This window comes from Sprattus sprattus (assembly GCF_963457725.1).
Source record: "Sprattus sprattus genome assembly, chromosome: 14".
NCBI lineage: Eukaryota > Metazoa > Chordata > Actinopteri > Clupeiformes > Clupeidae > Sprattus > Sprattus sprattus.
The window spans coordinates 20,167,540-20,183,328 of record NC_137912.1 but is presented as its reverse complement, the minus strand read 5'-3'; the positions used below and the strand labels follow the sequence as shown (position 1 = coordinate 20,183,328).

Here is a 15,789-nt window from a genome sequence, read left to right as displayed (position 1 = left end):
CGTAGCTTGATTCTTTGTACTTTAAAAAACTATAACTGGTCACTTTCCTTTCAACAATGCAAGAGTTAAACTGCAGTTTACCTAGACTGTTGTGTATATTTTATTATTTATGTGGCAGCTGAATCCACATTCCACAAGTAAGTGTTCTGGGCATAGACCTGCGAGATAAAGCAACTCAACTCCCAGTCCAGGAAATACTACCATTACCTTATTATCCAAGTTGGCAAACTTGCCCACTTGAAGCTACTTACCTGGTTCAATTTAAAAAAGAAACTCAACCTTGGTTTTTTAAGGAGCAACTGGTCATGAGTCACCAAATGTGGCTGTCAGAGGTGATACTTGGTCAACTGCAACAGAACAGCAATAACATAGTTTGGTGTATTTAAAAATATTTATTAAGTTGGTCATTTGTATAGGGCATAATTTGCTCTGAAAAGAAGTGTAAAAGTGTGGAGACATGTTCACAAACTGCCTTCTGTTACTATAAAGACACGATTCGATTACAGTTTATATATTAAAAAGAGCTTCAGGGACCATCAGACAGCCCTTTTTCCCCAGACCCATGCAGGCTCACACATGGGTAGACCTGTGACCACAGATAAAAATGTTTCCTTTTATCAGGTAAAACAAGGAATATAGTTATGTAGGAATAACTGAACACGGACGTATAAAGCACACAGATGAGAACATAATAACATCACCCTTTCTATTTCGCACAGGATAGAGGAGACACATTATATATTGGTTGTGATAAAAATCCTCTACTTCCAATGTCAGTATTTGATGAATGAACTACATTCAAATGGAATGCAGTAGAACATTCTTATTTCCCAGAAGAAAACAAAACCAACACCCCACTACATTTCCACACGGAGACATGCGTCTGTAGTATATACACATCCTCATTTCCACCTTAGTCTAGCATCGGCTGTAGCTCTGTGTGTACAGCATGTTATGTGTTAGCGCGTATCACTGGGTGGCAGGATGGCATGTAAACTCAGCTGGTCTCCACGTGCACTAGCGCCTCTGTGACCGCATTGGCGTTGTAGGCTTTGAGGCGATCGTGGGCGCGGAGTTCAGTCAGGAGAGTGAGTGCCATGGTGTCCACGGATTCCTCCAGGGTCTGGTCCTCCTTACTGATCTCCACCGTGTAGTCGTTGGCCTGATGGACACAGGACACACCGGGTGGAGGTTATTCACAGCTACTTGTAGTCAGTATTACAAAGCACAGGTGAGTGTGGGGGGGTGTGTGTGCGCCCACACTTCCCAAGAGGCTAGCATGTATCTGCAAACCCTATGGTTTTCTGTGTGTGTGTGTGTGTGTGTGTGCGCCTGTGTGTGTGTGCCTGTGTGTGTGTGCCTGTGTGTGTGTGCCTGTGTGTGTGTGCCTGTGTGTGTATGAAGGGAACTGGAGGGCTACGAAATTTGTATACATATTTTTATTTGTATGTGGTTGTCTTTGCCTCTGTGTGTGGGTGTGTGTGTTTGTGTACTCACCAGCTGAAGGGAGGCTAGCATGTATCTGCAGACCTCATGATTGTTTTTGCCAGCAACGATAGAGGCAAAGGTTCTCTTCTCCTTCACCTGACTGAAGGCGTGAATGATCCGGTCGCCATAGTCACGGATATCAAACACACCTCTCTCCTCCTGTCAGGACACACACACACACACATCATACAGTCCACACCACACAGACAAATTGCAAGCATACACACAGGCACACACACACACACACAGACACACAGATATACACACACACACACACACACTGGGTTTCACACTATTGCCGGTATAATATACTACAGGGTTCCCACTCGAAGTCAAATATAAAATTCCATGATTTTCCATGACTTTCCAGACCACTTCCGTAAAAGGAAATGTTAAAAAGTTTTTAAAAGTATGAAAACTGAAGATTATATTCACCCCTAGAGCTGTTCTTTGTCTATACAAAGCTTTACACAACCAGATATGCCTGCCAGACTTCACTGGGCTCGAACGAAGACCTTGCATTCTAGAATGTTGCACATTTTATAGCGCGAAACCAAACCGTCCCTGGTGAAGTGTTGTAGGATCACGTATGAAACAAAGTTGTACACAAAAACTAAAAAGTAAAGCAACAAAATGCACACGAGTTTTGCTTCTACACAACTGTTAAGAACATTCCATGATATTCCAGGACTGTGCATGCAAAATGGTAAAATTCCATGACTTTCCAGGTCTGGAAAAACTTTATGAAATTCCATGATATTCCAGAAATTCCATGACCCATGGGAACCCTGATACTAACAGCCCAGTAAACAATACTGGCGACAATGGCTAATCAAATGGCTGTTACAGCACCAGCACCTGGCCAATGGTCAGTATTACATTCCAGTATTTGGCCAGTTTTTTATAAACAATCTGACATGAAAAGAAGGTGCTGTGAGAGTGTGTGTGTGCTTCTGACTGTGTACCCCAGCTGTGAGAACATTTTATCTGGTCTTCCCAGTTCTCCACTCTGAGACAGCACTGTGTGCGTGCGTGCGCGTACCTCAGCTGCGAGATGAGGTTTGATATGGTTCTCCCAGTCTTGTATTCTCTCAGACAGTGCTGTGACCTTTGCGTAGCGCTCCGTGTTGGCAAAGAACTGAGCCTAGAGGGGACGTGACAGAGAAGACTGCTATTACAACCCTGTTGCTCTCACCGGCTCGTGACCCTAACTGTGCAGCTCATTAAATGGTAAATCGACTGCACTTATATCACGCTTTCTACTCATAGAGCACTCAAAGCACTTAACATGTTAATGCCTCAGACATCTACCCATTCATACGCCGATGACAGAGGCTACTATCTAAGGTCATCGGGAGCGGTTGGGGGTTCAGTGTCTTGCTCAAGGACACTTCGACACATGGTAAGGAGGAGTTGGGATCGAATTTTCCGAATGCTAAACGATTCCTTTGCCTCCTGACCTACTATCGCCCGCACTAAAGTGCCTCTGTGCCCAGAATGTGACACACACATAAACACTTGCCAATAAAAATCCAGTATCTAGCTGGTAAACTTTTAAAACCCCTAAAAAACAAATAAAATCCTTGTGTTGACATGGTCACAAGTGTGACGACAAGTGAGAGGTCAGTATTAAATACAACTAAAAAGTATGAATACAACTCCTAAACAGCAAACATATGCATCTGATTGTATAAAGTCCTAAAGTAGTAGACAGCAGAACTGGTGATGCTTACCATACTCTTCTTAACCAGGTCTTCATAGCTCAGAGCCTCCAACGGCAGGTCTTAGAAAGGACAAGGTTGTGTTATAGCTTCCTCTTATATTATGCATGCAGTAATTCAGATATATAGTAGAGACAAATGCTCTTATAACTACATTATTACACAATAAACATAATAATATAATCATCGATGTCATAATATGTAGATCATTGTTAATGTAATTCTCTTATAACTACGTTATTCAATTATGAACAAACAAAGTGGTGTACTTATGAATGACATAGTATGTAGATCATCATGAGTATAAATACTGAAATAATTAACTGCAAAACGGCTCCTCTAAACAATAAATGGCCCAGGTATCCAGAGTAGATAATAAAGAATAAAGGTCCTTACAGTCCAGGGCCATTATTATTATCATCATCATCATTATATTATAATTATTAACATAATTATTATTCTAAGTAACAGTGGTTCCGGGTCCTTACTGGGTAGAGCCGTGTCTTCATGTTCTCCCCCCTCATCCTCTGGACTGAAGTTGATCCCAAAGTCGTCTGGTCCGTCCGCCATTCCATCGTCACCTGAAGGGGTAAGCAGGAAGCATTCAGTTAAAGTTCAAGCTGCAGGCAGCAATTCTGCCGAAGGGTGGCTGATATTTCACCTCAACAGCCAATCAATTTACACCCCAAAATCTCATCAGTCTTGGCAAAACATGGACTGATGAGTCAAACCACTGTAATAAACCAGCTGCCACAGTGTCCTGATTGCCAGGAGCATGAGCGAGCAACCACAAAAGTAAAATTGCTCCCTTTTAAATCCACAAGGCAGTGAGCACTTAAGACCAATGCGTCGCAGTGTGACATTTTTTATACAAACGTTGACAGACAAACTGCCTCTTTTTTATGACTTGACACACTGCCTCTCTCAAAGATGAACTATTAAAGGTTTCAGGTTGTCCCACCCACTGGAACATTCAAAATGTTGCAACGTCAACAGCAGTCGCTTGTAGTTAGGACACGGTGTTAGCTAAACAGGACCCTCAGCATACGCTGCTACTCTCGCTCTACTGATTGCAGCAGCATTAGCATCCGTTAGCATCCAGCAGCTGCACTGGCAGTAGGGGCTCCCGTGTGGAATCTCTGACCAGGATTAGGCGCTATGGCTGGGCCACGGCACTGGATACTCACCCTCAGGCTCCTGGTGTCTCATCTCCTCTGGGTCCTCTGTCCCCAGCCTCTCCCCAACGTCCTCCTCCTCCAAGTACGTTCTCTTCAGCTGCTCATCACTCACGGTAACACCCTGATACATACACACACACACATTATTTCACCACTCATACAGTACGTACACACCCTGATTTATATCCATATTATTTCTCCACACACACAGCCTACCGTTCTCCTGAGGATGTCTCTGCGTCCTCTAATGCGCTCCTTCATCTTATTCAGATAAATGTAGTTCAGTTCTGAAAGACCCCCCCCACACACACACACACACACAAACACGAACAAACACACACACACACACACACACTAGCAGTCATCGACTCCACCAGGACCACACACACAAGAGGGAAACAAATAACACACTCAACAACAATGGTCAAGGGATTTCCATTCTCACCTGGGAATGCAGGGCCATTTTTCAGCTTGCGATCAGAAACTTTATCTACAAAGAGAAATACATGTTTGACCATTTAACCGGTTTTACCATTCAACATGATTCAACTCAGAGTCTTAATCACATAATCAGAATATGAGTTTGTACATACAAGCAGAGACACAAGTACAGAGACACACACACACACACACACACACACACACACACACACACACACACACAGACACATACATGCTTTAATACACCATGTTCCGAAGTCTTCCAGTTTGGATAAGCCTTTGCGTTTTCTTTTGCCTGACTCTTCCAGACCCGCTGGCACATTGCAGCAACGCCCTGAGAGAGAGAGACAGAGGTAGAGGGAGAGAGGGATAGAGAGACAGAGAGAAAGAGAGAGACAGAGAGGGAGAGAGAGAGAGACAGAGAGGGAGACAGAGAGGGAGAGAGAGGGAGAGAGAGAGACAGAGAGGGAGAGAGAGACAGGGAGAGAGAAAGAGAGGAAGAAAGAAAGAACGAAAGGGTGAGAGAGGACTCGACATTATGAAAAAAACACACACACACACACACACACACACACACACACACACACAGAAGCATAGATTCAAAGCACTCTCAAACTTTACACACACACACTATTGTTATTATTATTATTATTATTATTATTATTATTATTATTATTAAGTGAGTATAGATTCAAAGTCTCACCTTTCATGATGGGTTTGTCTTCACCCACAACAGCGTACAGATCATGCCACTTCCACACATCCACGCTTTCCTACACACAAAAATGACCGTTAAGGCAAAACGTTTCATTTATCGTACTTTGCCATAGAATCGCCAATGCTGGAACCATTTAGTTTTGATGCAGTGCAGTTGCAGTGCTGGAATAATGACAGCCATTTTGTTTCGATGCAGTACAGTTGCAGTGCTGGAAACATGACAGCCATTTTGTTTCGATACAGTGCAGTTGCAGTACTACTTACCTTCTGTTGCCTTGGATCTATGGCCACTGGTTTCACTGCAGGTCTTTCCCTCAGCATTCGTTTCTCAGTGACACCCTGGGGAATAAATGAGACAGAAAGAAATCTTAAGATCCATCATCATTTTCGATGCAACTCCAAGAGTTTCATCCATTTTTTCAATTCAATTCCCTTTTACCAAACCAAACAATAACAATGTCTCAAGGCGCTTAAAAAATGAAATGAATGCACTCAAACAGACACCATCTGCTACACTGAAGAGGTGTCTTGGTCTCTTAATCTGTGGGTTACACCAAATTGGTCACACACGCACCGGCTTCTCTATTGGCCTTTTAAGATCTGGGCCAGCTGGGGCTTTTCCCTGGACTTCTGTTTCCATTCAGAGTTGTAATATCACGGACATCCGCAAACTGAGAACACCAATGCTAAAAACTTCTAAAAACAGTGCTTAGTAACGACATTTAAACAAGTCTTGAACTACCGGTAGTTGGAAACTGTGTCCTAGATTTTTTTGCAAGTTTTGATTGGTCCCTGGATAAGTTGTATTTGTGAAATCTGATTTAAGCCATTTCTGTTGCTAGGCAACCTAAACTAATGCCATCCGTAACCCTATTGTTTTTTTTTTTTTTCCTCTGGTTTTACTGTTGTGCTGCATTCCATTCCAAAAGTCCCTAATTCAGCCCTGATTTGGCCCCGCCCCACTCCAGGATTGTCCTGAGTCCGTTTGGGCCACGGCTAAGGTCCAGCCTCAGGGATGGAAACAAAAAAAGACCTTTTCCTCAAACACTGAGGTTTTAGTGGAAATGCACCAGATCTGTATGTTACAAGTGTGTGGTGTGTGTGGTGTGTGTGTGTGTGTGTGTCTTTGAATGTGTGTGTGTCTTTGAATGTGTGTATTAGAGGTGTGTATGTTTTTCGCCAGGTGTCTTTCAATGTGATGTACAAGTGTGTGTGTTACAGGTATGTATGTATGTCTTACACACCTGATATCTTTCGATGTGTGTGTTACAGGTGTGTATGTGTCTTACCCGTTGTCTCTCAATGTGTGTTACAGGTGTGTGTGTTACATACAGGTGTGTGTGTTACAGGTGTGTGCGTTACAGGTGTGTGCGTTACAGGTGTGTATGTGCCTTACCCGCTGTCTCTCAATGTGCTCGTCAGGCTCTGCATCCATTTCCATCCCATGATCCTCCAGGGGCATGAACCCCTCCTCTTCTTCTCTGTGACCTTCGACCTCTGCCTCTCCAATCCCAGCATCCCCTGCTCCCACCTCAGAGTTCCCTGAATGAGCGAGAGGAGTGTCAGTATATCAGTCGAGTCTCTCTCTCATGTCCCTCTTTCCTCCAAATCAATTACTCCTCAATCCTCCCTTCTCCCTGGATCCAAATCAATTTCTTGTGTGTGCATGCATGTTTGTAATCGGTGTTTGTAAGTGTGTGTGTGTGTGTGCAGGTTTGTAAGTGTGTGTGTGTGTGTGTGTGTGTGTGTGTGCATGCATGTTTGTAATCAGTGTTTGTAAGTGTGTGTGTGTGTGTGTGATGGGCATGGGGGGAGTGCGTGTGTGTGTGTGTGTGTGTGTGTGTGTGCGCGTGTGCGTGTGCGTGTGCATGCATGTTTGTAATCGGTGTTTGTAAGTGTGTATGTGTGTGTGTGCGCGCGTGCAGGTTTGTAAGTAAGTGTGTGTGTGTGTGTGTGTGTGCATGCATGTTTGTAATCAGTGTTTGTAAGTGTGTGTGTGTGTGTGTGATGGGCATGGGGGGAGTGCGTGTGTGTGTGTGTGTGTGCGTGTGTGTGTGTGTGTGTGTGTGCATGCATGTTTGTAATCAGTGTTTGTAAGTAAGTGTGTGTGTGTGTGTGTGTGTGCGTGTAGGTTTGTAAGTGTGTGTGTGTGTGTGTGTGTGTGTGTGCATGCATGTTTGTAAGTGTGTGTGTGTGTGTGTGTGTGTGTGTGTGTGTGTGTGTGTGTGCATGCATGTTTGAAATGGGTGTTTGTAAGTGTGTGTGTGTGTGTGTGTGCTTGCAGGCTAACCCATTAGCTCCCTGTGGAGGTCCGGCATGTGGACAGGACCAAGGGGGTCTGAATCCTCCCGACTGAAGCTACTGAGGAAGTCGGAGCGGAAGGCCCCCATGCCCATCTGGATCTCCCCCGACGAGGCGTCCATGGGGAACACGTTTATGCGGAAGTCCTTCCAGCTCCCCAGCACCTCCCCCTTAACACTGAAATACCAAAACAGGATCAGGAACACACAAACAGGAGCCTAGCTCTGACACACACACACACACACACACACACACACACACACACAGACACAGACACGCTGTAGAAGAAGGTAATATGAATCTAAATCTAATCTAAAACGCATGCACGCACACGCACGCACACACACACACAGCAAAGACGCACACGCAGGTGCACACACACACGTAAGAACTTCAGCTGAGCTGCAGAAGAAGATCTGGGGTTTAACATAAGTGGTACGTCAGGTAATCTAAATCATTACTAAATTGTCAGTGATTGTTACAGCTGTAAATAACAAAACCTCAAACAGTCATCTTGTTATCTCACCCTTTAGTTTTTTTATACTTTATCTTTTTATACATTCAGATCTCACCATTGTAAGAGTATGATCCTAAATCTATTCAAAATCTATGTATGTAGGCAACACACACCTTGTTAATTTGCAGGCAACACAAACCTTTCAAATGTACAATAGCACACATGCACGAGGACACACACAATCCACATCCATGAGAACACACACAATCCACATCCATACACTCTTAACACCCCTTCAGCGGAACAAGCAGCTCTCACATTTCCTCTGGCTATGTATTCAGACTGGGGGACCTGCTTACTTGAGGAAGGGGAACTCCTGCTTCTCCAATGCGTCCACTGGGATCAGAGCCTCAGGAGGGACCGGGGCGATCTCCAGGACCTGGAGGAGAGACCAGACAGTCACAGTCTTTAAGGATTCAGATCCTGGGTGGAATAGTGACTCTCTCTCCCAGTGAGCAACACACCAGACAGAAGATGAATATAATAGTAGTATAATTTGGGGGAATAGTGACTATGACATAAACTTCATTGTAATGTTTCCTTCCTCATCTTCTAGGCAAGTCTTTACCCTAGAGCTCTCTACACATTTGTATACTTTTTATGGAAGTGAAGTTAACTATTTGTTTGAGATCAATAACCAAACAGACAGAAAATGATAGAGGATAGAAACAAAAAAGAAGAGAATAAATAAATAAATAAATTAAAGTCAAGCAAACAGCTGCTTGAGTTCTTCAAAAGCAAATATCTTTTTTTTTTTCTAAACACTAGTTGAATGCCTTGATTTGGATTCATGAAGGTAACTGTGGATTGATTCTCTGTAAGCTGTAAGTGATTGATTCTCTGTGTGTAACGGAAGCTGTCAGTAATTGATTATCTGTATGTAACGGAATCTGTAAGTATGACCTCTAGTTAAGTGCCTTGGAGTTCAATGTTTAGGACCCGATGTGGACTGATATTCTGTGCAGGCCAGTAAATGTAAGTGTTACCAGTAGTTAAGGGCCTTTGTCCTGATGCGTAAAAGCCACTAGTTAAGGTCCTGATGAGTTAAGGCCACTAGTTAAGGGTCTTTGTCCTGATGCGTTAAGGCCACTAGTTAAGGGTCTTTGTCCTGATGCGTTAAGGCCACTAGTTAAGGGTCTTTGTCCTGATGAGTTAAGGCCACTAGTTAAGGGTCTTTGTCCTGATGCGTTAAGGCCACTAGTTAAGGGTCTTTGTCCTGATGAGTTAAGGCCACTAGTTAAGGGTCTTTGTCCTGATGAGTTAAGGCCACTAGTTAAGGGTCTTTGTCCTGATGCGTTAAGGCCACTAGTTAAGGGTCTTTGTCCTGATGAGTTAAGGCCACTAGTTAAGGGTCTTTGTCCTGATGCGTTAAGTTTAGGGTCTTTGTCCTGATGCGTTAAGGCCACTAGTTAAGGGTCTTTGTCCTGATGCGTTAAGGCCACTAGTTAAGGGTCTTTGTCCTGATGCGTTAAGTTTAGGGTCTTTGTCCTGATGAGTTAAGGCCACTAGTTAAGGGTCTTTGTCCTGATGCGTAATGCCACTGAGAGCCTGCTGTTGTGGTGCGAGAGGGACTGTACCGTGGTAGGATCAGAGTGAAGCGTGACCAGGTTTGCGTCAGACTCTGTGTTTTCAGTCGTGAGCTCCTCCTGCAGGAAGAAAAGGAATTAAACCTTGGTGGACTTTTCCTCCCGTCTACACAGACCTCACCTGAAGACTTCAACAATTACTTTAACCAAAACACACACTGTTTATAAATATATATTTATACACACACACACACAGTTATCATATCTATTTATTTATCATGTGCTGAATCTTGTTGTCTTGCAACAGGTGCTTAAAGGGGTGCTCTTTCTCAAAGTGATGAATGTGCTGCTGAGTACAGCCTCTAAACAACACAGACCATGTTTCAGTCAGGGGCACGCTCCGGTCATAGGGTCTCCACAGTCCCCCATACGATCTCCCCCTGCTGTCAGTCATAGACACAGTCTCCCATGGAACAAAGTCTCCCATACGGTCTTCCCCTACCTCTCCTGTCAGTCATAGACACAGTCTCCCATAGACACAGTCTCCCATAGACAAAGTCTCCCATACGGTCTTCCCCTACCTCTCCTGTCAGTCATAGACACAGTCTCCCATAGACACAGTCTCCCATAGACAAAGTCTCCCATACGGTCTTCCCCTACCTCTCCTGTCAGTCATAGACACAGTCTCCCATAGACAGTCTTGCATACGGTCTCCCCCTGCCGTGAGTCATAGACACAGTCTCCCATACGGTCTCCCCCTGCTATCCAGCAATGCCCCTCATCCCTTCTGTCTTTCAACATCAGTCGGTTTCCAATTTACCTGAAGGTCATCTTCTCTGGCATTTGTGACCACTTCCTGCTCACCATCCTCTCCTCCCTCTGCATCCTGTTTGTCTTTCCTGTGGACACACACACACACACACACACACACACACACACACACACACACACACACACACACACACACACACACGCGCGCGCGCACACACACACGCACACAAGCACACACGCACGCACGCACGCACGCACACACACACACACGCATCAGCATAGGTGTGATGGTTGGTGACAACAAGACTCTTGGCCAGATACTCATCTAATGAACAACAAGGAGACAAATCTGAGTATGTTATTATAAGTATGTGTGAAGATTAAGAGAGCAAAGAGCAGCATTACCTTTTGCTTTTGTTGGATATGTAGTCCAGAGTTCGGAACACCAAGCTGTGAAGGAGTTCCACCTGAGAGACAGAAAGACAAAGGAAAGAGAAAGAGACAGAAAGAACGAGACAGACACAGAGACAGAAGGAACGAGACAGAGAGACAGATAGAAAGAGAGAGACAGAGACAGTGAAAAAGGCAGAGAGAGTGAGAGAAACAGAGACATACAGGCAGAGGGGGAACAGAGAAAGAGACAACGAGAGACAGACACAGACAGAAGGGGAGCAGAGAGAGAGAGTACAAGTGAGTTAAAGGGGAAACCATTCCAGAAAGACAAATACAGTGGAGAGAAAGGGAGAGAGAGGTGGAAAGAGAGAGTGTGAGAGAGAGAGAGAAAGGGGGAGACAGAGGGAGAGGGAGAGGGAGAGAGAGAGAGAGAGAGAGATAGACAGACAGGGTAGGAGTGAGTGGAATGAACACAATACATACATCCATGTTTTCCATAGGTGGGGGTGATATGAGATCAGGCTAGCTCACCTTCTTACCATAGATGCTTGTGGTGCCTTGCAAGAGCAATGCAGCCTCAGCAAAGTTCATGGTAGTTTTACCTCCATCAAAACTGATTTGCACCCCCTCCAGCTGCAGAGCACAGGAATATGAGAGAGTAGGGAACGTTATTTACATTGAAAACCTGTATCGCACCTGTAGTGTTCAGCATTTAACTATACACGCACGGAGAAAGGGTACACAAAGCTTTAACATGTCCAAAGGCAAGCGGATGCAAGTAGCAACATACTGGACCCGCACTTTTCAGTCGAGTCTCTCTTTGCTGGTGTACGGCCACAATATAAAACTAATTTGAACATCGCAATAGGAAAAACTCAAACATAAATACTTCCATGCCACTGTACGTTAACATATCCCCATACAGACTGCGAGTTTGCCACTACACTGCAGCCAAAGCTCACCTCATGCAGGTAGTCCCCCAACTGCGAGGCCAGATCCACATCCCAGTTCTGGGCGAGCTCACGGATGGGCTTCAGCAGCTGAGCGAAACGGGATTCGGCAGCCTCCATATTCGACTAAGAAATGTGTAGCAAAGAAATCAAATTTTGGCTTGTGACATCAAGCTAACAGCTGGATCACAATCAACATCAAAACAGACGGCTAATGTCAGATAAGTGGCTAGCAATCTGCCTCTTATTTGGTATAAAATCCCCCTGTTTGCAGTGTACTCACAGTTTGATCATCATGTTATGCAAGTCAGCTAACCACAGCAATTAAATGTCACATTCTACCGATTTCTTTCCGACTGTGCACTTCATTATCAGATGTGGATCAACTAACTCTCTGTAGCCAAGATAGGTCGGTCAGGATGACAGCTATCATTAAATCAACAATAAGGTAGTTGGCTAAAGTACCCCTTAGCTTGCTGAGGAACTAGACCTTACCTTTGCGATTGGATGGAAAAACAACCACACCACTAACGTCTCTTAAGTGAACTGTTAACCGATCTCGAATAGGTCTTGCCTGATTATGAGATGTTACAGTTTCAGAAGGACCATTACCCAGTTGCTAAAGAGAGCTTTCAAAAAAGCCGCGCACTTACCATTTTAGTTTTTGCCGCCCTGATGCGTGTTTCGTCACTTCGGTGAGTGAAAACACATTGTCTCATTACCGCCACCATGGGTATTGGAGGAAAAATTGACAAAACAATAAATATAACTTTTCGACTGCTGACAATTTCCCCTGGGTTAATTGCCATTTCTAAACATACATTTGCACAGATATCTGAGACTTGGATTAAATCTTTCTATGACACATTCTAATGGAGTCCACACTGTCCTAATGACTGGCAGATGAAAAAGTGTGCTTGCAGACATCTTCACCAGCTCTATGCTACCATAGAGAATGAGGGGGCCTTTTCAATCATGGGTCCTACGATACAAACATAGCACAAAAAGTAAGGACATTTGTGTTTGGTAGATTATTTCTTTGTTATAACAATGCTTCTTGGCAATAAATCTTATACCGTTAGAAAGCCTGTTTATTTCCCTTTTAAATGTGCCACATTTTTAAGGAACATGCATTTGGAGTATGTGGGTTGCGCCCATGCATGAAAATGTTGCCAAAATTGCTACATGCTAAACAGTTAATTCTTATGTTGGTATTCACTCTTGTTTTGAGTTGTTTGGTGGATTGGATGATTGAACTCTCGATCAGTAACAAGGAAACACATAAAGTGTAAATTGCCAATATTTCTTGTTTCTTTCCCTGTTACTGATCGAGAGTTCAATCATCCAATCCAACAAACAACTCAAAACAAGAGTGAACAGGAGAATAGGAGAGTTTTGGCAAATTTTTCCCACATACTCAGCTGTGCTGCTTATCCCACAAATGCATGTTCCTTACAAATGTGGCACCATTGAAAAGGGAAATAAACAAGCTTTCCAACGGTATACGATTTATTGCCAAGAAGCATGGTTACAACAAAGAAATAATCTACCAAACACAAATGTCCTTACTTTAGAATAGTCTACACTTCTGCATTCGTTTCTCTACCTGTTTTGGACTAATTTAAATATGAAAAGACTTAAGATCTATTTTCCTGGCCTTTTCTCGTGTGAGTCGAGGTCTATCATAGTTAAATCTTCGTTCTGTTTTTATATATTTTATTTTACCTGTTGCTTGCTTGATTTTTACATTACAGTACCTTGCATAAGTATTCACCCCCTTGGATGTTTTACCCCTTTATGGCTTTTATAAATCAGTCATAGTCAATATAAGTTGGCTTTTTGGACAAAAAAAATCACAAAAAAGCCCTCTTTAACTTCAAAGTGAAAACATATTTCTACACAGATATGTAAATTAAATAAAAAATATGTAATGAAAATAAGTGATTGCATAAGTATTCACCCACTTTATCACCCCCTTTATATAGACTGACCTAATTCAACAGAGGTCCAGCCAATTGGTGCTAGAAGTCTCACAATTAGTGAAATGGGGATCAGTGTGCAGTGAATGTGTCTCAAGTGATTGTAGTATAACGTCACCTGTTTCTGGAAGGTCCATTCACTGGTCAGTATTCAGTAATCAGTATTACAGGCTATTGCTAAACCATTAAGACCCAAGATCAGTCTAAGCAACTCAGAGAAAAGGTTGTTGAAAAGTGTAAGTCAGGGGAAGGATACAAAAAAATGTCCAAGGCACTAAACATCCCCTGGAATTCTGTTAAATCCATCATCAAGAAATGGATGGATTGTGGCACAGGTGTAACTCTGCCTAGATCAGGCCGTCCTCGCAAACTGAGGGGCTGTGCAAGAAGGAGACTAGTAAGAGAGGCCTACGAACAATACAGCCAAAAGTATTGCGTCGAACGATCTTAACCAAAACCGGATTGGAGGGTTTCTTCAATTTTGTTTTGATGTAGAAAAGAAGTAAGTTGCTTAGCAACTAGTTTTTCAAGAATTTTTGACAAGAAAGGGAGGTTAGATATGGGTCTATAGTTAGCGAGATTATCGGGATCAAGGTTAGGTTTTTTCAGAGATGGTTTTATCACTGCTATTTTGAAAGATTGTGGGACGTAGCCTGAGATTAGTGAATTATTCATTAAATTGAGTAATGTCTCACTTAATAAGGGAAGTGCATGTTTAAGTAATTTTGTGGGGATAGGGTCTAGTAGGCACGTCGATGATTTAGATGAGAGGATCAAGGAGTTTAGTTCAGGGAGGTCGGTGGGTGCGAAGAATTCAAGGATAGCACCCGGTTGAAGGGGTGTTGCCATGGCGCATTTTGGAAAGGGTGTAGGGTCATTGAATTTGTTCTCTTATTTTGAGGATTTTATTATTGAAAAAGGTCATGAAATCATTACTACTAAAGATTATGGGAACCGAGTGTTCGATTGTGTTGTGGTTTTTTGTTAGCCTAGAAATAGTGTTAAATAGGAACTTTGGGTTGTTTTTATTACTATCAATCAATGAAGAATAGTAAGCTGATTTCGCCTCAGAGAGTAGGCTACTCGTTTATATCTTAGAAGACTATCCTTCCACGCCAGGAGGAATACCTCAAGTTTGGTGGAGTACCATTTTTTTTTCTAGTTTTCGTGTGGTTTGTTTAAGTGCACGAGTCTGATCAGTGTACCATGGGGCTAGTTTTTTCAGTTTTCTTATTCTCTTTTTTAGTGGTGCAACAGTGTCAAGGGTTGAGTGCAACGCATGTATGACGCCTTCAGTTAGTAGGTCGATATAAGGTGGGGAAGTGCATATGCCATTTGCTTTGCCAGCGGTAGGAACTGAAGTGAGGGCGACGGGTAGTTTTGATATAAATTCAGCTGTAGTCCTGTCGGATAGACAACGGCTGTAGAAGTGGGTTATTTCCGATGTTGGACGGAGTTCTAATTTCATGTTGAATGTAATTAGGTGGTGGTCCGAGAGGGTAGTATTTTGTGGTAGAACTATAGGGCAGTCAATTTCTAGGCCATGCGTTAATACAAGGTCAATGGTGTGATTATGGTAGTGAGTTGGTGTGTTTACATGCTGTGAGAACCCGATAGAGTCTATCAGTGATTGGAATGCAATTGTAAGGCTATTATTTTCATTATCCATATGGATATTAAAATCTCCCACTATCAGGATTTTATCAGAATTTACAATCAGGGCGGATAGGAAATCGGAAAATTCGGATACAAATTCAGTGTAGGGACCTGGTGGTCTATATAGTGTCACAAGAGTGACCGGGTTAGT

The 15,789-nt window shown here is 43.2% G+C and overlaps 1 protein-coding gene across 1 annotated transcript; it reads right to left on the bottom strand.

Annotated features, from left to right (window-relative positions):
• Positions 1 to 997: 997 nt before the first annotated feature.
• On the bottom strand, positions 998 to 12,734 carry ncaph2 (non-SMC condensin II complex, subunit H2; the record flags this gene model as incomplete). The annotated part of the gene is made up of 20 exons (XM_080851613.1): positions 998 to 1,162; positions 1,498 to 1,647; positions 2,531 to 2,632; positions 3,222 to 3,271; positions 3,698 to 3,790; positions 4,397 to 4,508; positions 4,604 to 4,674; positions 4,833 to 4,877; positions 5,061 to 5,162; positions 5,532 to 5,601; positions 5,810 to 5,884; positions 6,942 to 7,087; positions 7,836 to 8,023; positions 8,663 to 8,742; positions 9,941 to 10,009; positions 10,710 to 10,788; positions 11,066 to 11,127; positions 11,585 to 11,686; positions 12,016 to 12,129; positions 12,657 to 12,734. 20 exons carry the CDS (start codon positions 12,732 to 12,734, stop codon positions 998 to 1,000), a joined length of 1,953 nt encoding a protein of 650 aa, XP_080707739.1.
• Between the last annotated feature and the right edge of the window lie 3,055 nt (positions 12,735 to 15,789).